The sequence below is a fragment of the Rhineura floridana genome, chromosome 1, assembly GCF_030035675.1.
Source record: "Rhineura floridana isolate rRhiFlo1 chromosome 1, rRhiFlo1.hap2, whole genome shotgun sequence".
In the NCBI taxonomy this organism is placed as follows: Eukaryota; Metazoa; Chordata; class Lepidosauria; order Squamata; family Rhineuridae; genus Rhineura; species Rhineura floridana.
This window is the reverse complement of record NC_084480.1, coordinates 300154905-300179267: the sequence shown is the minus strand read 5'-3', so window position 1 is coordinate 300179267 and position 24363 is coordinate 300154905. Positions and strand designations below refer to the sequence as shown.

The 24363-nt window shown below is 42.6% G+C and overlaps 1 protein-coding gene across 2 annotated transcripts in view; it reads right to left on the bottom strand.

Annotated features, from left to right (window-relative positions):
* Nucleotides 1–6085: 6085 nt before the first annotated feature.
* COLEC10 (collectin subfamily member 10) overlaps nt 6086–24363 on the bottom strand; it is a 44468-nt gene continuing 26190 nt past the window's right edge. The window contains exons 4-7 of one of the 2 annotated variants that reach the window (XM_061605535.1): nt 23403–23456; nt 15336–15410; nt 12234–12329; nt 6086–10297 (exon numbers count right to left, since the gene is read on the bottom strand). In XM_061605535.1, coding sequence (XP_061461519.1) covers nt 9906–10297; nt 12234–12329; nt 15336–15410; nt 23403–23456 — 617 coding nt within the window. In that variant the 3' untranslated portion in view covers nt 6086–9905. The remainder of the gene's footprint in view (nt 10298–12233; nt 12330–15335; nt 15411–23402; nt 23457–24363) is intronic. The other variant, XM_061605536.1, reaches the window with a different exon arrangement.

The window sequence follows — 24363 nt, the reverse complement described above, 5'->3', positions numbered from 1 at the left end:
TGACAAATCACATGCCTGTTCTCCAATCCTGTTTGGAGCAATCTCCTAGGTTTCAGGGACCTCCCACAGGATTTCTAATTTTTGTACTCAGCACACATACACCCTAGTAGGTGTGGCTATAATAAGCGTCTGTGACTGTGTCTCAGGTTTCAAGATCCTTTACAAAAAAATAAAATTATTCATTGTACTCGTGTCATGCCAAACCACCTCAGTACATTCTGGTTGGACTGCATAGCTGCGAGTATCTGTAGAGTAATGTAAGCAAGTCTAATGTTGCAATATTCAAGGACGACAGAAGTGCTTGATAATAATGTGAATGATACAGCATCGCTCTGATCCTGAACTGGGATGGGAATTTCGCTGAAATGGAATTTCTGGTTTCTAGTGTAGGGCGGAGGCTTGAGCTATTAGCAATGAAATAATGTCAACATTTGAAAAAAAATTGTTTTAAAGAGCTTGCTCTGGAACTGAGGCCATTTGAGGAAATAGTATCTTGAGCTATATGGGACTTTGGTCTGATCCAGTTAGGCTCTTCTTAAGTTTTTAAGCAGAGGCGCTGAAAGACACTTCTGCGTAGTAGCCCTAGGAAGCACATTTGGAGCATCATTAAAGGCAGTAGAATAGGATGGGGCATGCTCCGTTGGGATGTTCTCCCACAGAAGCCACACTGAAACAGCCACTGTAGTGTTCACCATCCATTTCTCTGTGTTGGTTCCATCAATCAGTCCCAGTTTACTGAAAATAACAACAGCAAAAAAGGTTTCACCCAATGGAGTTGAAATTCATCTTTGCGCTCTATCAGCAATAAGACTTACTGGATCAGGTCCAAAGCCTTCCAAGAAGAAAGGCAAGCGGGGAATGTCATTCGACAGGTTTCCCTTGTAGGTGGCAGCTGTTCTGGGTTATTCTGGTAGCACTCAGCAGCCGTAAATCTGTTTTAACTGGGCACTTAATCCAGGAACACACCTGCTGTGGGCATTAAAACCGTAGTCCATTGCAGGTGGTATGTTGCGGAGAATCCGGCTCTCAGTGCTTATGTGTTTGATTCACAGATGCTTAATTTCAGTTTTATGCACCTGAAATTCAGCTGAGTTAGGGCTTTGTAATAGTGAAGTAGCACAGGCATAAATATATTCTTGGCAGCTTTTTTTTGTTTTGGTCAGAGGCATCCATCGCATTAAACACCAGCATTTAATGGTAATCCAATGCCACTGCTGATATTGCATGCACCTAAAATGAATAATATTCACTGTGATTGTACCTTCTTCTCCTTATGCAATGAAGGATATTGTATCATTTAGCCCAGGGGTTCCCAAACTGTTGTCCATGTACCACCAGTGGGTTGTGAGCTTCATTCAAGTGGTCTGCAGCATGTCTGTGGATTTGTGACTGAAGACCAGAGAAGGCACATCCATCACATTAAATATTCACATTGATTTTAATTGTATTTTAATTGCTTTTATTTCTTATATACTGAATGTTATTGTATTACAGTTTGAATTCTATGTCCTGAAGACACTCAAGAAGCTGTGTCTAAACTCATTTCTAATAATCTTGGACTATGAGCACACTAGCTGCCTACAGCAAAGTGTTTCCATTGGCCACACCTGGAGGGGCAATGGGTTGATCTGCCAATCAGCTGCAAAATCTGTCTGAAGCAAATTTAAAAAACCCACTCAAACTAATCCCACCAGGTTTTACAGTAAAAAGGGGTGGGGTTTTAGCATTAGTGTCCTCATTTTCAGAAAGAGAGATGGAAACGCACTAGAACCGGCAGAACTGTGAGTGTATCTCTACTCTTGAATGGTGTTCCCATGTAGAATACATCAGGATCTGGTAATTTTTATAAAAATTAAGGCTGCAGTATTTAATCAATAGGTTAGCTTAATTTATTGAAAACATTCTGATATATTTAAAAGGTCATCACTTAATTGGGTATCAGGTTATCTACAAAATAACATTCTTAATACATAGTAGGTGCCATCTGATAAGAGGCCTTTACCTTTTCCTCCTCTTCTAGATGAGAGGGAATGTCTCTTCTAACATAATTTCTGCTGTGACAATTATGTGTATCATCTAAAAAAAGTCTGCTTTTTTCTTCAGAATTATTATGATTGTTATTTTATGGAATTTATATAAGCTGCTCAATGTGGCCTACAAGTTTATAGGCAAAGAGGTCTTTGTGTGTGTGTGTGCTGGTCACTGTTAACATTTTATTTTGTTAAAAAGAAACATCTATAAGCTGGACCCTGTATTTTATCATTCTGATCTTATATTTTATTGGAAATTACAATGTCGTGGTTTGATTAGCAGTTCTGTATTATTAGTTTTTATTGTGTGTTTTGTTTTATGTGCCACACATATATGCGGATTGGAAATTCTTTTAAAATAAATATCAAACCTTTTTCTGTTTTGGGGTAGAGCTGGATGAGATTTGCAGGTAAGATTGACCCTTTTGTAGACATGAAGCCAGGCAAGTTTCAGAAGGATAACTGCAATGGTATTCTTGCAAGGGTAGCTTTTTCAATTTTACGATGTTTAAAAAAGAATCTCTTAATCTTCCCTAGTGTATTGTGAGCAATTGGTCTGAAAATTGCAGACACAAGAGAGGTTCCCCTGGGTAATAAACCTGCCAAATTGCAGGCAAATAGGTTCAGGGGCTTTTGAGCTAGGCACATTTAATGTTGATTTAAATGCCCAATTGCCAAGAGACAAAGTTCTAGGCTTAATAGACAAAATAAAAACTGACAAATCTCCAGGTCTGGATGGCATCCACCTGAGAGTTCTCAAAGAACTCAAATGTGAAACTGCTGTTCTTCTAAAATATACAGAATACAATAAAAAAAATAACATACATTCAGACAGCTAGCTGGATGTAAGCTGCTTGTTTCTTCCATTTAGGAAAAATAAATACTGCCAAAATATTCTCAAATCACAATATGCACATAGGTTTGTATACATGTGGGTGCATCTATATCTATGTATGGTTTAGATATTTACAGAATAAATCCTATGCATGTTTCCTGAGAAGTAAGTCCCAGCATGTGCAATGGGCATAGGCCCTAGTTAAGCTTGCAGTCTGTAAAACAACCTAAAGACTGTTTATAAAATTGTTTCTGTGCCAGATCCACACAGTGAGCTTCTCCAATAATGTTATAGGAAAAATAGGCCCAACCCTAGCAGGCTTATGTAATATGTGATCTCGCTAGGACTGGTAAGCCAAAGCATTTGATCAGTGATACTTTAATTTGAAAGGGAGCAAACAGGTTTGATTTTTGTTGATTCTTTGGCAAGAGGCAAGCCAGTTTATCTGCATTCTTTTTGTTTGCTTCTCTGTTCTTCCAAGGAATAAAAGCTATGCATTACATGCAACGAACTGTAAGTTACAAAGTTATAATAAATGCCATCTTTTTTCTAAAAAAGTTGAGAGCCAAATAAATACACAGAAGCTTGTTGTGATTCTGGATCAATAATTTAGTGCAAAAGTTGGGAAGCATCCCCTGGGAACAGAAAATGTTGTATGCTTGCCACTGAATTCTGTTAATACTAGTGGAATTTTGTTCCAAATAGTGGTTCCATCAAGTTAGAACACTGTTCTGAAAATGCAGGACATCTTGCTGAAATCATCAAATCCACTGTACGTTCCTCAAAGAAATGTGCATTTTATCATCATAGTGATTAACATTTTCTTTTCTTTTTTGGAAGAAAAGCAAAAAACAAAGGCGTTCTTAATATTTTTGTTGTCATTGGGTTGTATCCAATGCTACTCCTATTCAGAGTAGACCCATTGAAATGAATGAACATAACTAACAGGCTCATTTACTTCAGTGGATCTACTCTGAGTAAAACTTAGGTGGAAACAGTAAGACGATATTCTCAAAAAAACAAGGAAGTATATCCTTAGCTCGTAGTAACAATTGATTTAAAATTTATCTCCACTGAATAAAATTGATCACTCATATATAATCAAATAAAGCTTGAGCTGATTAATCTACTAATTAAAGTATGTGCCCCTCATAGTTATGCATTTTGCATATTGTATCTGCCAGTGGTCATTGGTGGACACACGATGCTGGGATGCTAATTTGCCCAGGATGTTTTCTTCTTGTGTAGTTGAGAAATATATGCAACTACAATGCTTTCAGCATACATATAACTCAGTCCTTGAGCATATAATTTCTGGGTCTTAGAATGTTTTCACATATGAGACTTAGAGTGGCTCTTGCTTCTATTACTTTATAAAGTGAATGCAAATCCTACATTGACTGGAATGCTTAGGTGCATTACAAATGCATTTCCTATGCTTTCTGGTCCACATGATTGATGATCCGATCCGTATGTAAGTAGAGTGAGGTTCAAAGCCTATTTAAGCTTTTTGTGTGACAAGGCCATTAGATGCTTCCAAACGCATTGCTTGGAAGAGCAGTTTTCGGGGCAGCATGGATCTGCACTGGTTAGCTGGCTTCCCAGTGGTGGGTTTACTGTCAGGTACTGAGAGGAAGAAGGGCAAGGCAGCAGAGCAGTTGCCGTGGTGTGGGTGCAGCATTGAGAGTGTCAGTGGCTTCATCTCTGTGCCTGCAACCAGTAGTGTAGTGGCAAATTCAGAAGTGCAATGTCCCTTCATGACAGTCGCAGCCACACCCCCTCTCTCCCTTTATTGCTGCTGGGTTGAGGATGAGGTCCTTGTTAATGCCTTCTCCCACAACCACTGAAGTACCCACGAGCCAATCAGTATGAAAGATGAGAGTATTAGCTACTGAAAAGAGTCTTCTCACTGGCTGACTCACCTCCTTTCACTCCGATTGGCTCCAATCAGCAGAAAAGGACAAGGAAGCATGTTAGAAGACTCTTCTCAGTGTCTAAGACATCTTGCATGCTGATTGGTTCATAGGATGCTGGAGACATAGGGACCCTGATGGGACCCTGTTCCCAAAAAACTAAGGGGTCTAAGACATCTCCCCAAGACCCCAGACAACTACATCCCTGTCTGCACCTCACCAACCTCCTGGCTGCCTTGCCTCCCCCTCTGGTGGTAACTGGTGGCGACCCTAGCACTGGAAACCCGGGTAAACAGAGCAGACCTGCCCTGCTGACCACTAATGACTTGGAAACATGCAGCAGTGCAGAATCACATGGCAGAATTGGTTGCACCACTTTTGACTGCAGGTGATGGAGTAACCCTTCGGATTCTTTCCCAATATAAAACGCTCACTGCAAGTAGAAAACTAACCAAACGGGGTGGGGTGGGCCTGAACATGCTTTCTCCCTGAATGTTTTTTTTTTTTTTTAAACACTCATGGGACATATACTGTATATATGTTTTGCCCCATGGACCACTTGAAAATTTCTGAGGGTCTTGGCGGACAACTTAATCATTTTTCTGACCTGTTGTAGCAATTATAATGCACAATGCAAAATGCCCTATGGTTTTTCATTGTAGCTTTATTGCTTATTGTATTTCTTAGACTATATTACAGTAGGAATTCCATAGAATATGATAGAATTGATCAAAATACAATTAGAGATCACCATGAATATTTAATACAGGTGCACCACGGATGCTGAATGAAGCTCACAGACCACTGATGTCCAGAGACCAGTTTGGGAACCCCTGATATAGAGGAACATTAAAAAATGGTACTCCCAACCTGCAATCTGAAGTGGTATGGTGTTTGCTACCACCCCAAGACTCTACTACCTCATTCTGTTGTATATGTAGGCCAGCCCTGCGTCATATTAACTTTAGCTGGAATGACTTCTACATAATGGATATGATCCACCTAAATTAAGAACTTTAAAAAGTTATATTGATTCCAATTGGAAGAGTTTAAATTCTGCCTGAGTTTAACTTTCCCATCAAAATCATTGGGGCCGTACAAAACTGGTTTGGCTCAATGTGTTTAGCCCTGGGATACACACTTAACATTAAGTACTGGCTTAAGTGCTGAATCACAGCTTAAGAATGGACATGCTTTTGTACAGACTTTCCCACCTTCCATTTATAATATTTGTTGAGCTTTTTTCTGTAATTCACTTTAATATTCCTTCCTGGTGTATTATTCTCTGCAAAACAAGATTGTACAAGTTATAGTGAACTCCACCCTTTTAATGAACATTCGAGAGTAAAGCATTGGTTCTGGAATTGCATAATGTAACATCAACATGGGGAAATATTTGGGGGATGGCAAAGGGTGGGGCAGGAAGAGCAGAGAACCAGAGAGGCAGCATGCAACAAAGACTTGTAAAAAAAAACCAACCCTTTGCTCTACCCTGGAGTTTTTACATGCTACACTAATCTCATATCAATACAGATCAAGATCATCCTTCCTATATTAAAAGTCTTCTTGACTATATTTAATACCAAGGAATGAGCCCAAAGAATATTGTACACATATTGCAGAGGTAATCACTGTGGTGCTGCTGGGGCTGCCCTCTAGTTGTTTTGGACTACAGCTCTCATCAGCCTCAGCCAACATGGTTAATGGTGAGGGATGATAGTTGTGGTCCACAACATCTGGAGGGCATCATGTTGGCTACCCCAGTGTATTGAATATACTACCCAGATTGATTCCCTTTTAGATCTGGGGTATTGTGGAGGATGCTATTTCACTGCTACTTGCAGTAGCAGCCCCCTGCCCCCCAAAATCTTGGAAAAACAAAGAAACTGTGACTTCCATTGCTAATAGTGATGTTACTCCTGAAAAACCGTTAAAGAATTTCTCTGTTCTCTGGAAAAATCTGGTGAAACGGTATCTCCAATTTGTCTGCCCACAAACAGGATAGGGAATTTTGAGAGCTGGTTTGGTCATGGATCAGTTGTATCTACAGTTTGTGAACCACTTCATGTCATCACTATGGTCGCAGAAACAAGACGTGTGATTTCCTGGAACCAAAAGATCTGTGCAAAACTGAAGAGACTTCACTCTTGTTACTCTGTTACAAACCTTTACTCTGTTACAAAACTGACTTCTGACAATGGAAGGAAGCTCAAACATTTTAAGAACAAGACACACAGCCAGCTCTGAAGCCATTCATTTTGGTGAACACTTCTGAAAGAGCTGCAAGTCCACATGTGGATAATAAAGGGCACAGCTGTATATTAGGTTCGCTCCATGGTCTTCCACGGACATACCTTTGGCTTAACTAGTGTTGGTTATATGGCCTGTGAAAGTAGCCTAAGGTTGAAATCGTATGTACAATTTGCCGAAGTGATCCCTATAGAACTCAGACTTACTGCTGAGTAAACATGCATTAGATCCAGTTGAAAGTGACATGGATATCTAATCCAGTATCCAACATAAGATACCTTCATTTCCCTCTCTTTTGTCTTTTCTTGGTGTGCCATAGCAGAGTCCTTCTGACAAAAGGACAACTAGACTTGGACAATACTTAGTCCGTATGTTATTGTTGGTGACAATTGCTGCAAACCAAGGGGCCACTCCTATCCTCTCTTTCAACATCACTACCAGTGGTGCTAATTTGGCAGAATGATGCCAGGTACTGAACACCCATCCCACAAAGCTTGTGACTCAAGTGGTGTCTCCCAAACTAACCTGTGATTCAAGTTCCTCCACTCATGTGATGAATTAAATAACTCTTTGGGGAAAGTCCCTCAGAAGAAGAACATGAAAATAATAACCCATACCCCCTTCCAAGATTGGAACTAAGGATGGGCAAATCTGTCAATTTTGGTTCCTTGTTTTTCCAATCTTAAATTTAGTTCTCCGCATTTCCACATCATTTTGTGCCTTTTTTTTAAAGTCCTCATGAAAATTCATCAGGATTTTAATGCAAACTTCTCCTAATATGCACATTTTTGTAGGAAAGTTTGCCTAATAAGCACATTTTTTGCAAAGTAATTTCCCCTAATAGAATGCATTTTGTATGTTATTTTTAGTAATATATGCATTTATATGCATACTTACCCTAGTATATGCATTTTTGTATACATTACTTGGCTGGAGAACTGCATTGTAAAATTCGGAAAAGTGTGAATTTTGAAGGATGGTTACGTTTCAGTTAGCCTATCGATAGCCTATAATTAGTTACGTTTGCCTTTCAATGTGAACTGAATTTAATTTCTCCCTTATTCCAGACTGGAACCGGGAGAGGAGTGGAATCTGGATTCCTGCGTTTAGCTTGTTGTTTTTGTTTAAAGACCCAAGGCTACCGAATAGAATTACTACAGATTATTACTTACAATGCAACACTTCATACTGCAGCATGCTATAGTCTTTATTGGGTTTTACTCTTGCAACAATTCGGTGATGCAGTACATGGTGTGAGAGTTGAAGTCCTAGGAATGATCTCACTGACATCCCACTGAAGTATATCAGAAGCAGCAAGCTTCTGCTTCAGAGTAAGAGCACAGCCCTAAACATAATTATCAGAAAGTAAGACTGGGTGAAATATGCAGGGGAATGAGATCAGGATGAGGTGGTAGAACGGGCTGTGCCACTTCAGCCTGCCAGTGAAGAATACCAATTTTGATTGTTCTCCATTAAAAAAAAAATCATTTAAAAGTGTAGAAAGCGCGGCCAGATTTTTGCTTGTTATACTGGCTTTCTATTCGCTGATGGGATTTATTTAAAAAATTCAGATGAGGGAGCATATGTTGGTGAGTGAGTCGGAGTTCTGAGGCAATTAATGAGAAGTAAAGTACATGTCAGAACATATATGAAACCATAAGCTTGTCAACAAAGTAATTAAGTAATCTTGTTATTTCTAATTCTTAATAAATATTTCTTGGTTAAATAAAAGCCTGATTCCTTCAGCTGGGATACACATACCAGGGGGAATAGCAAAGTAACCAAGGCTGAACAGTTTGTATCGAATGGTGGCAGCGGCGGATCGGAGGAAAGTGTATCCAGTCCCACAGAGAAACCCAGGGCTGTATGCTTCAGAGTCAAGGGGCTGCAGGGAGGTTTACAAATTACCTATACCCATTGACACAAGGTATCGGAATAGCCAGGCAAAGACTAGGCACAGTCTATTGGCTAAAAGGGTTACAGAGTGTCGGGTGGTGCTGCCTAGCAGTGGGATCTTTTGAGATCGGTGCTAGTGCTGTAAAGGGTAAGAATAAACCTGACAATCCTGTCTGCTGGTAGCCACAAGTGAGAGCGTCACAGGTGGTGCCAGGGAAGGACGTCACCTGTCCTGTGAAGTAATACAGTCTGTTCTACCACCTCATTCTTCTGCATGTGTAGACCTAGCCTAAGCCCCACTGAACTTAGTGGGACATTGACATACCTCCAAGTAAAGCTGCTTAGGAGTGGACCATTCAGTATTCTGAGGATGGTTGCCAAATATTGCATGCCCACATTGAAGGGGCCCGTTCGTCATTCTAGTATGACTTTGGCTCTCATTACATTTGCCAGTGGTTATCTGTAAATCAGGCCTGTGTGTACTCTAGATTTTATTTATTTAATTATTATTTGATGTATATCCTGCCTTCCCTCCCAGCAGGAGCCCAGGGCGGCAAACATGTGCAGAGTGTAGGAAGCAAGAGGTGTAAGGAGAGAGGACGAGAGATAACTTCTAGGATGCCATGCTTGAAGATAACGCACGCCTGATACAGAGATCTAGGAGAAGGCACGGATCTCAGACACCGCTACTAAAGTATTTATTCAGAGGTAAACTTATGGTGGTAATATCAAATTATGGTGTTATAGTGATGCCTGTGTATTGCAGGGATGAGGAACCTGTGGCCCTCCAGAGTTGGTTGGACTCGCAGCGGCCATGGCCAGTGGTCAAGGATGATGGGAGCTGTAGTCTGGTATTGTTTGAAGAGCCACAGATTCCACACACCTGGTGCACTGAAGCCAGCTTCTTCTCCTAGATTGCTAACACAATAGATAGCCAGCATAGAGTGATCCGCACAGTGTACCCCAGATGCCCTCTGACGCCTACTTTCTCTGCTTTGGGAATTCGCAGACAAAGTACATAGTGAGGTGGCACTCAGTATCATTCCACTGCCCGGAGCTGAGCATTTCCACACAGTCTTCCTGCCCAGAGGTGTCCTGAGGCTCTCCTTCCTTCCAGTTGCTGTAGTTCTGCAGTGGGGTACGGTCAGCAAACATGAACTGCCCTTCCTTCTCCGTGTCGCTCAACCCAATAAAGACTCGGAAGAGGCCGCTCTTGGAGACATAGTCAGAGATGACTGCGTTGGCAGCCTCGTCCTTCGGCATTGCAAGGATCCCGTCTCGAATCCTGCAGTGAGCGAGTGCTTCCTTATAGCTCTTTTCTTCCTGCACAATGTAATAGTATTTCTCCTCGGTTTCCCTGATTCCTGCTAACACTTGGGAAAGAGAAACAAAAGCCTGTTTTTAAAAAATAGCCTTTTGGGGATATCCATGATGCTCTCCTTAAATGCCCTAAATGGTTTAGGAGCTGGTTACCTGAAGGATTGCCTCCTCCTACATGTACCTACCTGGATCCTGAGATCATCCTCAGGGGCCCTTTTCTAGGTGTCCCTGCCAAGGTCTGGCAGATGGCCACTGTGGACAGGGCCTCTTCAGTGATGGCTCCTCGAAGGTGGAACATTCTCCTGAGAGACGCTTGCCTGGGGCCTGCTATGAGGTTGTTTTGGCACTCAGGCCTTTTTTAAACTCTTAATTTTGAAATCTAAAATCTGCTTGATTTTGGGGGGAGTGGGAATGTTGCAAAGAGTATTTGTTGCACTGATTTTATTTTCTGCTTTATACTTGGTTGTTCATACTTGTCTTTTAGTGTTTTACTGTTATTGTAAGCCACTCGGACAACTTTGATATCGGGGTGGCATATAAATATAGTTAATAAAGCAAATAATAATTATTTCAAGAAATCAGCTTGTGATGAACATGCAATATAATTGGAGATCAGAATGCCTTTTAAGCTGGTGATCTTGATTCCTGAATTCTGCCACGCTGTGTCTAGAATCCCCCACCAAACTCACAGCTAAAGGTATTTTTTCCTATTTACTCCAAAGGAGAATATATTTCAACCTCCCAAGCGTTTTTTCCACACTGAAGAACTGCTCTTACAGGTTTTCCTGGAGGTCAATCCACATTGGCTTTCTGTAGGCAAGCTTACACCCAACCTTCCTAAGAGTTTGGCAGTTATCATCCCTCTTCTTTCTGCCATCCTTTTGTAGCCAAGTCTGTTTTTGCATTTTGCAAACATTAGATTACAAAACGAATGCATTGTATCCATTGTGAACCATGCACGTGTGTATCTAAATCTCCATTTTCTCCTTTAAAATGCACAAGGTCAGCAAAGAAAAGAAGGCTGGGGGCCTATTCACATGTGCTTTGTACCCATGTATCTGCGCGCAACATCAGTGTGCAACATGCATTGGAAGTTGCCCTCGGATATTTTCAACACTGATAGGATATATTTGGTTTACAACTCCCATCAGCCGAATTGTACACTTAAAAAATACTGGAGGGCACCAGGTTGAGGAAGGCAGGATATCAGTTCTCTGTTAATTTCCTTCTCTCTTACCTAACTATATTTTATTTATTTATTAGATTTCCATTCCGCTCTTCTTCCCAGTAGGAGCCCAGGGCGGCAACTATATCCATCTCCTTGAGCTCTTCCTTGTACAGTTACTTTTCCCATTCCTTAGCTCATAGTTGTCTTAGGAGTATTTTCCCCCAACTGGTCAGCATACTTTTTCACACTATGGCATGTTTGAAAACTGTACTCCAGATGAGATCCTACCAATGCCCTGAGAGGACCATTACTTCCCAGATTTCAGGAATAATATATGATGTTATTATATTAATCATATTATATATCATATCAGGAAAGAAGTCAAAGCATGCTAAACCAGTCATTCCCAATCTTCCCCCCCCTCCCATGGAACACTTTAAAATTGTTCAAGGTCTTGGTGGACCACTTAATGATTTTTCTGCCTGGTGTAGCAATTGTAACATATTGTGCAAGGTGCTGTATGGTTTCTATTGAATCAAGGTTAATTCTAGCCTCCCATTATAACTTTGCTGCTAATCCCCTCCGCTCTTTTCAAGTGCCTCCTTCCCCCATCACTTCTGCTCTGTCTTGCTCACTTTCTGGGTGGACTGCCAAGTTTTAAAAACAGTGGAGCAGCTACTGTGCCCACTGCTCTTCCCAGCCCTGCTGCACACCACCTCAATGAAGCTCGTGGATCACTGGTGGTCCACCAGCCACAGGTTGGGAACCACTGGGCTAGAAGAAACAAATGGCAATTTTAGAACATAGGATATGAAACATACCGTTTTTTACAAATTTAATGGAGCTCTTGAGTCGAGCAACATTGATATCCAGTTGTCCAACGACTTTGCGATATTTTCCACAATCACAGACAGCACCTGATACAGGTATATAATCACATAGGCTAACAAAGCATCAAGGTGGATAAGCATGACATATCTATTTAAAGTAAATTCATATACTGTAAAGTCAAGAAAGACCCATATGTAGTCAGATGCCAAACATAGCTCATGGGATAATTGATAGCTTTTGCAGCACACAAAGCTTGGAAACCAGTTTGTCAAATTAACGAGTGTTAAAAGGGACCAAACTGACTCAGTGGCCTAGTTTGTATGTCACGCCAAACCGTGGCTTAGCATGTATGTCCAAGCGTGCTGGCTCTGGGAGAGGAAATTGCACCCACTTCACTCCTCCTCAGTCATTTTGCTACTGTGCCATACTGAATTAAGCCATAGTTTGTTGTAGTGTGTCATCCAAACCAAAGCTTGTAGTTTAGCTCTTGTGGCCAAAGCATGAGCTCCAAACCATAGGACAAATGTTGGGTACAGCTCTTGAACATGCTTAGAAGATATTTAGAAGCAGCCTTGACACTTGGAACCCTTGTAACAAAAGGTTCCCAACTGCAGAACCGCCTCTTTCCCTACAGATTGTCTTCTGTGTTAAGACAGGCAGAGGGGGCCTTAAGAACACAAGAACATAAGAAGAGCCTGCTGGATCAGGTCAGTGGCCCATCTAGTCCAGCATCCTGTTCTCACAGTGGCCAACCAGGTGCCTGGGGGAAGCCCGCAAGCAGGACCCGAGTGCAAGAACACTCTCCCCTCCTGAGGCTTCCGGCAACTGGTTTTCAGAAGCATGCTGCCTCTGACTAGGGTGGCACAGCACAGCCATCATGGCTAGTAGCCATCGATAGCCCTGTCCTCCATGAATTTGTCTAATCTTCTTTTAAAGCCATCCAAGCTGGTGGCCATTACTGCATCTTATGGGAGCAAATTCCATAGTTTAACTATGCGCTGAGTAAAGAAGTACTTCCTTTTGTCTGTCCTGAATCTTCCAACATTCAGCTTCTTTGAATGTCCACGAGTTCTAGTATTATGAGAGAGGGAGAAGAACTTTTCTCTATCCACTTTCTCAATGCCATGCATAATTTTATACACTTCTATCATGTCTCCTCTGACCCGCCTTTTCTCTAAACTAAAAAGCCCCAAATGCTGCAACCTTTCCTCGTAAGGGAGTCGCTCCATCCCCTTGATCATTCTGGTTGCCCTCTTCTGAACCTTTTCCAACTCTAGAATATCCTTTTTGAGATGAGGCGACCAGAACTGTACACAGTATTCCAAATGCGGCCGCACCATAGATTTATACAACGGCATTATGATATCGGCTGTTTTATTTTCAATACCTTTCCTAATTATCGCTAGCATGGAATTTGCCTTTTTCACAGCTGCCGCACACTGGGTCGACATTTTCATCGTGCTGTCCACTACAACCCCGAGGTCTCTCTCCTGGTCGGTCACCGCCAGTTCAGACCCCATGAGCGTATATGTGAAATTCAGATTTTTTGCTCCAATATGCATAATTTTACACTTCTTTATATTGAATTGCATTTGCCATTTTTCCGCCCATTCACTCAGTTTGGAGAGGTCTTTTTGGAGCTCTTCGCAATCCCTTTTTGTTTTAACAACCCTGAACAATTTAGTGTCGTCAGCAAACTTGGCCACTTCACTGCTCACTCCTAATTCTAGGTCATTAATGAACAAGTTGAAAAGTACAGGTCCCAATACCGATCCTTGAGGGACTCCACTTTCTACAGCCCTCCATTGGGAGAACTGTCCGTTTATTCCTACTCTCTGCTTTCTGCTTCTTAACCAATTCCTTATCCACAAGAGGACCTCTCCTCTTATTCCATGACTGCTAAGCTTCCTCAGAAGCCTTTGGTGAGGTACCTTGTCAAACGCTTTTTGAAAGTCTAAGTACACTATGTCCACTGGATCACCTCTATCTATATGCTTGTTGACACTCTCAAAGAATTCTAATAGGTTACTGAGACAGGACTTTCCCTTGCAGAAGCCATGCTGGCTCTGCTTCAGCAAGGCTTGTTCTTCTATGTGCTTAGTTAATCTAGCTTTAATAATACTTTCTACCAGTTTTCCAGGGACAGAAGTTAAGCTAACTGGCCTGCAATTTCCGGGATCCCCTCTGGATCCCTTTTTGAAGATTGGCGTTACATTTGCCACTTTCCAGTCCTCAGGCACGGAGGAGGACCCGAGGGACAAGTTACATATTTTAGTTAGCAGATCAGCAATTTCACCTTTGAGTTCTTTGAGAACTCTCGGGTGGATGCCATCTGGGCCCGGTGATTTGTCAGTTTTTATATTGTCCATTAAGCTTAGAACTTCCTCTCTCGGTACCACTATTTGTCTTAGTTCCTCAGAATCCCTTCCTGCAAATGTTAGTTCAGGTTCAGGGATCTGCCCTATATCTTCCACTGTGAAGACAGATGCAAAGAATTTATTTAGCTTCTCTGCAATCTCCTTATCGTTCTTTAGTACACCTTTGACTCCCTTATCATCCAAGGGTCCAATTGTCTCCCTAGATGGTCTCCTGCTTTGAATGTATTTATAGAATTTTTTGTTGTTGGTTTTTATGTTCTTAGCAATGTGTTCCTCAAATTCTTTTTTAGCATCCCTTATTGTCTTCTTGCATTTCTTTTGCCAGAGTTTGTGTTCTTTTTTATTTTCTTCATTCGGACAAGACTTCCATTTTCTGAAGGAAGACTTTTTGCCTCTAAGAGCTTCCTTGACTTTGCTTGTTAACCATGCTGGCATCTTCTTGGCCCTGGCGGTACCTTTTCTGATCTGCGGTATGCACTCCAGTTGAGCTTCTAATACAGTGTTTTTAAACAACTTCCAAGCATTTTCGAGTGATGTGACCCTCTGGACTTTGTTTTTCAGCTTTCTTTTTACCAATCCCCTCATTTTTGTGAAGTTTCCTCTTTTGAAGTCAAATGTGACCGTGTTGGATTTTCTTGGCAATTGGCCATTTACATGTATGTTTAATTTAATAGCACTGTGGTCACTGCTCCCAATCGGTTCAACAACACTTACATCTCGCACCAGGTCCCGGTCCCCACTGAGGATTAAGTCCAGGGTTGCCGTCCCTCTGGTCGGTTCCATGACCAACTGATCTAGGGAATAGTCATTTAGAATATCTAGAAACTTTGCTTCTTTGTCATGACTGGAACACATATGCAGCCAGTCTATGTCCGGGTAGTTGAAGTCACCCATTACTACCACATTTCCTAGTTTGGATGCTTCCTCAATTTCATATCTCATCTCAAGGTCTCCCTGAGCATTTTGATCAGGGGGACGATAGATCGTTCCCAGTATTAAGTCCCTCCTGGGGCACGGTATCACCACCCACAACGATTCTGTGGAGGAGTCTGCCTCTTTTGGGGTTTCGAGCTTCCTGGATTCAATGCCTTCTTTCACGTATAGAGCGACTCCGCCACCAATACGTCCTTCCCTGTCCTTCCGATATAGTTTATATCCAGGGATAACCGTATCCCACTGGTTTTCTCCATTCCACCAGGTCTCGGTTATGCTCACTATATCAATGCTCTTCTCTAAGACCAAGCACTCCAGTTCTCCCATCTTGGTTCGGAGGCTCCTAGCATTAGCGTACAGGCACTTGTAAGCAGTGTCTCTCTTCAAGTGTCTTTGGCACTTGTGGTTAGGCCTGTGGTAATTTTGCTCTTCTGAATTTATATCCTGTGCCCCTGCTCTCACAATGCCTACTTCTAGGCCTACCCCTTTTAAAATTTCATCATTTCTTTGGTCTTTATTCCAAGGGGGAGGTTTATTCCGAACCGGACCTTTCTCAGCTCCTGTCGGGTTTCCCCCCTCAGTCAGTTTAAAAGCTGCTCTGCTACCTTTTTAATTTTAAGTGCCAGCTGTCTGGTTCCATTCTGGTTCAAGTGGAGCCCGTCCCTTTTGTACAGGCCCGGCTTGTCCCAGAATGTTCCCCAGTGCCTAACAAATCCGAACCCTTCCACCTGACACCATCGTCTCATCCACGCATTGAGACTGCGAAGCTGGGCCTGTCTGGCTGGTCCTGCACATGGAACTGGTAGCATTTCAGAGAAAGCCACCTTGGAGGTCCTGGCTTTCAGCATCCTACCTAGCAACCTAAATTTTGCTTCCAGGACCTCACGGCTGCATTTCCCCATGTCGTTGGTGCCAACGTGCACCACGACCACTGACTCCTTCCCAGCACTGTCTACCAAACTATCTAAACGACGGGCGATATCCGCAACCTTCGCACCAGGCAGGCAAAACACCTTGCGGTCTACACGCCCATCACACACCCCACTGTCTATGTTCCTAATGATCGAATCACCCACTACAAGGATCCCTCCACCCCCTGGAGATATATCCTCGGCACGAGAGGATAGCTGCTCATCCCCCAAGGAATGGGTCCCTTCTAAGGGATCGTTTCCCTCTTCCTCAGCTGGATGTTCTACTTCCCCGAGACCATCGTTCTCCATGATAGCAGGAGAGCTATCATTGTTGGAGTGGGACACAGCTATAACGTCCCTGAAGGTCTCCTCCACACACATCTCTGCCTCTCTCAGCTTTTCCAGGTCCGCCACCTTGGCCTCAAGGAAATGAAGTCGTTCCCGGAGAGCCAGGAGCTCATTGCACCGAGAGCACACCCACGACTTCTGTCCAACAGGCAGATAGTCGTACATGCTGCAGGCGGTGCAAAACACTGGAAAGCCTTCTTGGTCGTTCCACTGCCCTCAGAAGACTGCAGGTGGCAGCTCAAGAGAGGGCAGCTCCTAGGTTGTAGAATTTCCTTCCACAGAGGTGCATCTGGCACTTTCATTGTGAAATGCATCTGATTTTTTCATTTCAACATGGGTCTGACTCTCCACAGTGGCCCAGCTGTGTTCATCAGTGTTTTGGCAAAAACATGTTTATGGCTGCTATATGACCGCTCATTGTATGCTGTGTTTTTATAGGTTTTAACATGATTATTTTACAGTAATGTTCTTCATGCAAGCTGTCTCAAGCTCTTGTGGGAGTAGGTAGGATAAAAATAATTTTTTTGTGGGCTGGGAGAATAGGCAAGCTGTTTTGGAGGAAAATGCAGAAAGCTTCTTGGCTTATTCACCACCTCCAATTGCATCCTGCTTGCTTACACTGCCTTGCCTGCTGGGGTGAGAGGAGACAAAAGGAGAGCAAGTAATTTGGGGGGGGCATTTGTCCACTGTTACTGTTAGGGTTGGGGAAGAAATTTGATTCAGTTCGCATTTAAAGCTGAATAGTCACACTTTCCGGAACAATGTGACCACTGAAACACAGGGCCCATCCATACCTAACTGCAAAATCTGCATTTTCCATATTCGGTTGGTGGCCTCGAGATCCATACATGTCCTGTTTGTGGTCAGATTTTTGGCTAAATTGCTTTAGAAGTGGCCCCGCCCTTAAGTCCACCCCTTTCAGTGACTGATCCATTAATGGTCATTAGTTTTTCATGTGCTTTTTCGGAAGAGTGCAGAATTTTTTTTAATTCCCCCGCATGCGCTGGTTTGTGGATATGCAAAAGGGCAACGTTAATGCCCCCCCAAGTGCAAGCAAAATAAATGTCTGGGTTGTTACATATAACATAGTGCATACTAAGGATGGGAGCAGCTGGTTACTCCCAATTCCACTGAATTTGTCGAACTCAGAGGCAAATCCCTTTCCATGTTCAATTGTTTCCCACTGTCTCCTGCTGTTACCATTTTGAAAGGGTTACCTTCTGCCCAGTGCACCCACCAAATCTCCTCTTCATGCCTCCCCTCCCCAAATTGTATTAGATCCTCTGCCACCCACCATGGGAGAAAGCAAGAGATCCTCTCTCATTCAGTTTCAAGTTAGCAAAGGGAGGACCCAGATTAGTCAGTTTCAGGCTTGGAGGAAAAGAAAGCAACTTACAGTTTATGCACTCATGGAGAGAGGGAGAGAGAGAGAGAGATCTGGCTGCCTGGAGGGAGAGAAGCTCTCGTCCTCGACTGTTGGTTCTTTGGTATATTAGGCTCCCCCTCCCATCCCCATTATCTGCTGGGCAGGAAAAGAGAGGCTTTGCCTGCTGCTACATCGGTTGCAAGATCAATGCCACATTGAAGTACCAGGGCTTGCTCCTCTCCTCTCCCCCTAAAGCTCAGTTAAAAACCTCCTTTAAATTCAGTGTTTTCAATCAATTGTTTGTGTAACATCGCAAAATAGCTTTTAAGTGGAAATATTATTAATTAGATTTTGTTTGATAGCAAAAATAGTAGATTTTTTTTAAAAAAAAACCCAATATGATACAGTTACAGAAGCCAGAAGGAGGCAGTACTGCAGTTCACTACCAGAAGCAGGAATGAAGTGCAAGAAAGGAGGAGACATGGACAGAGGGTGGGGGAAGGAGAAGGGGCTTGGCGTACGACAGAGGAACGCCTATTGAGGGAAAGTCCATGGCATTGCGGCTGAGCCCACAGACATTAATGTGATTGATTATTGGTTTAGGAAAGCTTATTGGTTTTTCGGGGTTATTTCTAATGGCGATTTGTTAACACAAAAATCCATACTAGCTTGTAGCATCATATGGATGGCAATGAATTAATGAGGACACAAATCAATTACATTGCAGATTATACATTCATATGGACGGGCCCACAGTCATCTTTTAAAATTCACACTTAGCTGAATTTTGCTTTGCACTTCTCAGGCCAAACAGTGCTTACAAAAATGCATATATTAAAGGAAAGTGTAAATCAAAATGAATAAATTAGTGAAACTAACATACAACAATGCATTGTATTAGGAGAAATTGTCTGCAAAAATGGTACGTTAGTCAAAAATGCCTACAAAATGTGCTTATTAGGAGAAACTCGCACTAAAATGCTGAACAATTTTTATGAGGATTTTTTTTAAAAAATTGCAAATTCGTGCAGAAATGTGGAGAACTGAATTTAAGATTGGAAAAATGAGTAACTGAGAGAACTGAAATTGACAGATATTTCCCTCCCTACTGTCTGTGGCATATGCCCCAGAACAAGTGTGAGGAACTGTTGGCCTTCCAGATGTTGCTGAGCTACAACTCCTATCAGCCCCAGAGAGCATGGACAATGGCCAGGGATGATGGGAGTTGTAGCTCAGCAACATCTGAAGGGTTCCCTACCCCGTTCTAAAGTTTCAGGTACTGAAGGAAGTTTGGTAACAATACTCCGTTGCAACTTGTTTTGTCTACCGAACCTCTGTTGTGTTGCAGTTTGGGCTTGTTAGTATATTGCAATCACAAATACACACAACTTATAATGGTCACGCATTGGGAATCTACGTTTGTTGTAAAATGCTGAGGACTGTTTTGGTGGACCACTTTAGTGTGGGCATACTTGAAGCGGGCTGTCAAGAAGAGGTCAATATATGCAACCTTGTGAACTGGCCCTGAGTGCTGTTTGGGTCTGTTTGGCTAAGAAAAGCAAAAGCAAAACACTTCAGCCTATATTCCTGAACACTTTCTGGTTTCCCTGTTGAAAGGAGAGGACTTAGAGTTAATGTTATGCAAGATCCTTTCTTTGTTTGCATAGTGCTCACTCCATTGCTGCAAGAATTTCAATATGTATTTAAATACTAATAATTCAGCACCCTTAAGTAAGCACTGGATTTAAAACAGAAAAGTACTTGTGTGGCAAAAAGAAAGGCAAGCAAGAGAGCATGTCTTTTTTAAAAAAATATTCAGTGTGTTAAGATAAAGCAGAACTGAACGTATGCCAGGTTTTTAATGTTGAATCATTTACTTGAGGTTTTGTACATCATTTTTTTCCTTTTATTTTTTCTTTTCCATTCCTCCTTACTTCAATAATGGAAGTCAAGGTCCTGGAATGTTGGTGGCGCTGCTGCTGGGTGCTGCCCAGTTGGTGCTGACCCATGACAAGGACTTCTTGGTAGTGGTTCCCCATGTGTGGAATGTCCTACCTGGTGAGGTGTGTTCATTATTAACATTCAGGAAGAATTTAAATACATTCCTGCTCACTCTGGCTTTTGATAGCTGAAAGATAACGTTACTGGCCACCTTGAAATTATTAGCTGTGAGGATATGTGACTGTTCTTAATGCTTTTAGATGTTTTTTGATGTTCATAATGTTTTCTAAATATGTTTTATTTTAATTGCATCATTTTACTGCTACTATGGTGTTTGCCACCCTGGAAACCTTTGGGAGGAAGGACAGGATAGAAATATAATAAATAATAATGCTTTGGATTTCCAGGTGGTCTTCCATTCAGACACTGATCAGACCTAGACTGCCTCTTCACAAATTCTCCATACCTACTATGTACGTGTAAGGAATGTGCAGAGTGGGACCATGCTGCTGGCTCCACCTCCAATGTTACCCACCCCTTGGACCTAACTCCTGACCTAGAATAGTAGAGTTGGAAGGGGCCAATAAGGCCACTGAGTCCAACCCCCTGCTCAATGCAGGAATCCAAATAAAAGCATCCCCGACAGGTGGCTGTCCAGCTACCTCTTGAATGCCTCCAGTGCTGGAGAGCCCACCACCTCTCTAGGTAATTCGTTCCACTGTCGTACCGCTCTAACAGTTAGGAAGTTTTTCCTGATGTTCAGTTGAAATCTGGCTTCCCACAACTTGAGCCCATTATTCTGTGTCCTCCATTCTGGGACGATTGAGAAGAGATCCTGGTCCTCCTATGTGCGGCAACCTTTGAAGTGCTATCCTATCTCCCCCCAGTCTTCTCTTTTCAAGGCTAAACAAGCCCAGTTCTTTCAGTCTCTCCTCACAGGGCTTTTACAACCCAAAGGTCTGCAAAAGGATACCTAAACCTACATAAGTACATAGCTGCCCCTTTGGAGACCATCTCTTTGTATGAAGGTCAGGGAACAGGGCCAGTGAGGTGTGGCTAACAGGATGATCCTAATGTATCTTCTTCACAGATACATTGCATATTTGGAGAATGAGTGAAGATGTCTAAGGCTGCTGCCCCAAATGCTCTCAGGTAGTGCCCTGAACCATTAAGACTAGAGATGGATGAATCTGTCCATTTCAGTTTCTCACAGTTCCTCATTTTCCCAATCTTAAATTCAGTTCTCCCATAATTCCACTTCAGTTTGCATTGGGGGGGAAAAGTCCTCATGAAAATTCACCAGCATTTTAGTGCAACTTTATCCTAATATACACCTCTTTGTATACACTTTTCCCTAATATACACATTTTTGCAAAGCAATTTCCCCTGAAATAATGCATTTTAGTATGTTCTTTTCAGTATATATGCACTTACTGTATATGCCCACTTTATGCTAGCATATGCATCTTTGTACACATTGCTCAGCTGGCAAACTGAAATTCAAAATTTGGAGAACTGTGAATGTCAAAGGATGACTACTTTCTGGTTTGTGAATTGTTTCGGGACGTTCAAATTAGGTAAAGTCACCTTTAAATGTGAACTGAATTGCATTTCTCCCTCAGCCCTACATAGGACAAATTATATGTTTAGACAAATTGATGGAGGATAAGGCTACTAGCCATGATGACTGTACTACCTCCAGTATCAGAGGTGGTATGCATCTTAGGATCACAAGTGGGGAAGTACTGTTGGGCTCGTGTGCTGCTTGCAGGCATCCCATAGGCATCTGGCTGGCGGCTGTGAGAACAGGATGCTGGGTAGGCCTTCGGTCTGATCCAGCAGGGCTCTTTTAACATCCTACAGAGCTTGGAAAAGTTACTTTTTTGAACTACAACTCCCATCAACCCCAGCCAGCGCATGCTGGCTGGGGCTGATGGAAGTTGTAGTTCAAAAAAGTAACTTTTCCAAGCTCTGCCTTTATATCACTATGTATGCAACACTACATTTCAGTGCATGATGTAGCAGAGTAGCTAAGCGACAGAGCAAGAGATCAGAAAGCCTATTTTCAAATCTTGCCTTTTCCATAATTTTCGTTTGCATCCATCCACCCACTACCATAAATGAAAATAGAGAGAGCATAATACTGATCTTTGATCTCCCTTGCAGGATTGTTAAAGGATGACTAGAAAATTACGCGAAGTGGTCTGAACATTTGAAGGCACCATGTAATTGATAAATATTTTAACGCACTCAGCCAGTGGGAAGCCCTTGCAGCCACATGCTGCCGATGTTGCAATGGAAGCCTGAGCAATTGTGAAGGGCGGGGGGAGGGTGGTCAGTGTGAATAACAGAGCTGATTCAAAATACAGACATTGGGGAAGTGCCACAACTCAGTGGTAGAACATCTGCTTTGCATGCAAAAGATCCCTGGTTCCATCCCAGGCATCTCCAGGGAGGCCTGGGGAAAAGTTCCTGTCTGAAAACCCTGGAGGGCTGCTGTCAGTCAGAGGAGACAATACTGAGCTAGATGGACCAAAGGTCTGACTTGGTATCAGGCAGCTTCCTGTTTCCTTCAACAGGGATGGTGAACCTGTTGCTCTCTAGGGCCACATTCACACCGTACATTTCACTATTATTCCACTTTAAACAGTCATAGCTTCCCCCAAAGAATCCTGGGAAGTGTAGTATGTGAAGGGAGCTGAGAGATATTAGGAGGCCCCGATTCCTATCACAGAGCTACAATTTCTAGAGTTCTCTGGAAAGAGGAACTGACTGTTAAACCACTCTGGGAACTGTAGCTCTGTAAGAGGAATAGGAGTCTCCTCTCAGCACCCTTCACAAACTGCACTTCCCAGGATTCTTTGGGGGAAGCCATGACTATTTAGAGTGGAATAATAATGGAATAAATCTACAGGGTCAATGTGGCCTAGATGTTGTTTGACCACAATTCCCATCATCCCTGACCATTGGTCATGCTAGATGGGGTGATTGGAGCTGGAGTCCAGCAACATCTGGAAGGCCACAGGGTCCCTATCTCTGTCCTACACATACACACATGAAGTGGAGGCTGGTGACTCCAATGTCAGTAGCACAAAAAATCTGCTCCAGGTTTTAGTCCAGACTTTCAAGGAGCTGTCCAAGGTGCCGACACGCCTTGAAAGTGTGGACTAAAACCTGGAGTGGATTCACTGACATAGGAGTCACTAGCCTCCACTGCACACATGGAATCACTGCCTGCTGACAGCGCTGCTTAGGACATCAACAACAAAATGAACAGTTTACCTGCTTTGCCCTTTCCTCCTGACACACCAGATAACCCCTTCAGTCCTTTGTCACCTGGGTAAAGGAAGACAATACATTTCCCCACATCAGAAGGTACACAAAAAGAAACAGATTTGTCAAGTGGGTTTGGAGAGATGGACAGGGCTACGCCAGCAGATGTGCCAAATCAAACACTTCAGCTTCAGCCCTACGAGCCCACTGAACACAGTGCGACTTTTTTTCTGAGTAAACGCATGCAGAACTGCACTCTCAAGCTTTTGTTTGGGTGGACAAAGCTGCAAGCTTTTAATAGCTGACCCATTAAAAGTTCAGAGGCTCTGTGGCTGGATGGTGCCTGGTACTCCCTTCCTGCACTGATGAACAGCAAACACTGGAGACAGATACTATATTAGTTTCTGGGAGAGTTAATGGTGGTATTTATGAGAGAATCATGATTGCTGGTGGTGTACACATCCATTTCTTGGGATCTTGCTATCGTTTCTGACCAAAGGGTTTCTGCAGGTTTTTATAAACATTTAAGAGCCAAAGTTGATGTGATGCTAAATGTGTCATTACAAACCACATCCATGTTCCTTAAATTTCATGTGTGGGATTTGGAGAGTTATTCGTTTTCTCCATTGTTGCAGTCCCTAAGAAAAAACACTCCCCCCCAACCTGTTTTTACCCCAGGGTAGAAAAGCTCCCATTCACCCAATGGGAGTATGTGGCTGCATACACATTTAAAGCACACGGTTGCTCCAAAGAAATCCTGGGAATTGTAGTTTAACCCTCACACAGCTGCAATTCTCAGCACACTTAAATGACAGCTCCCAGGATTCTTTGGGGGAAGTCATGTGCTTTAAATGTATTTATTCGCTAGACATTTATTGAAAAGATTTTATAACCTGCCTGTCATCAGAACGGATCTCAGAGCAGGGTACAGTGCTATTATGACTCTTAAAAAATGGATTGATCCCATTTG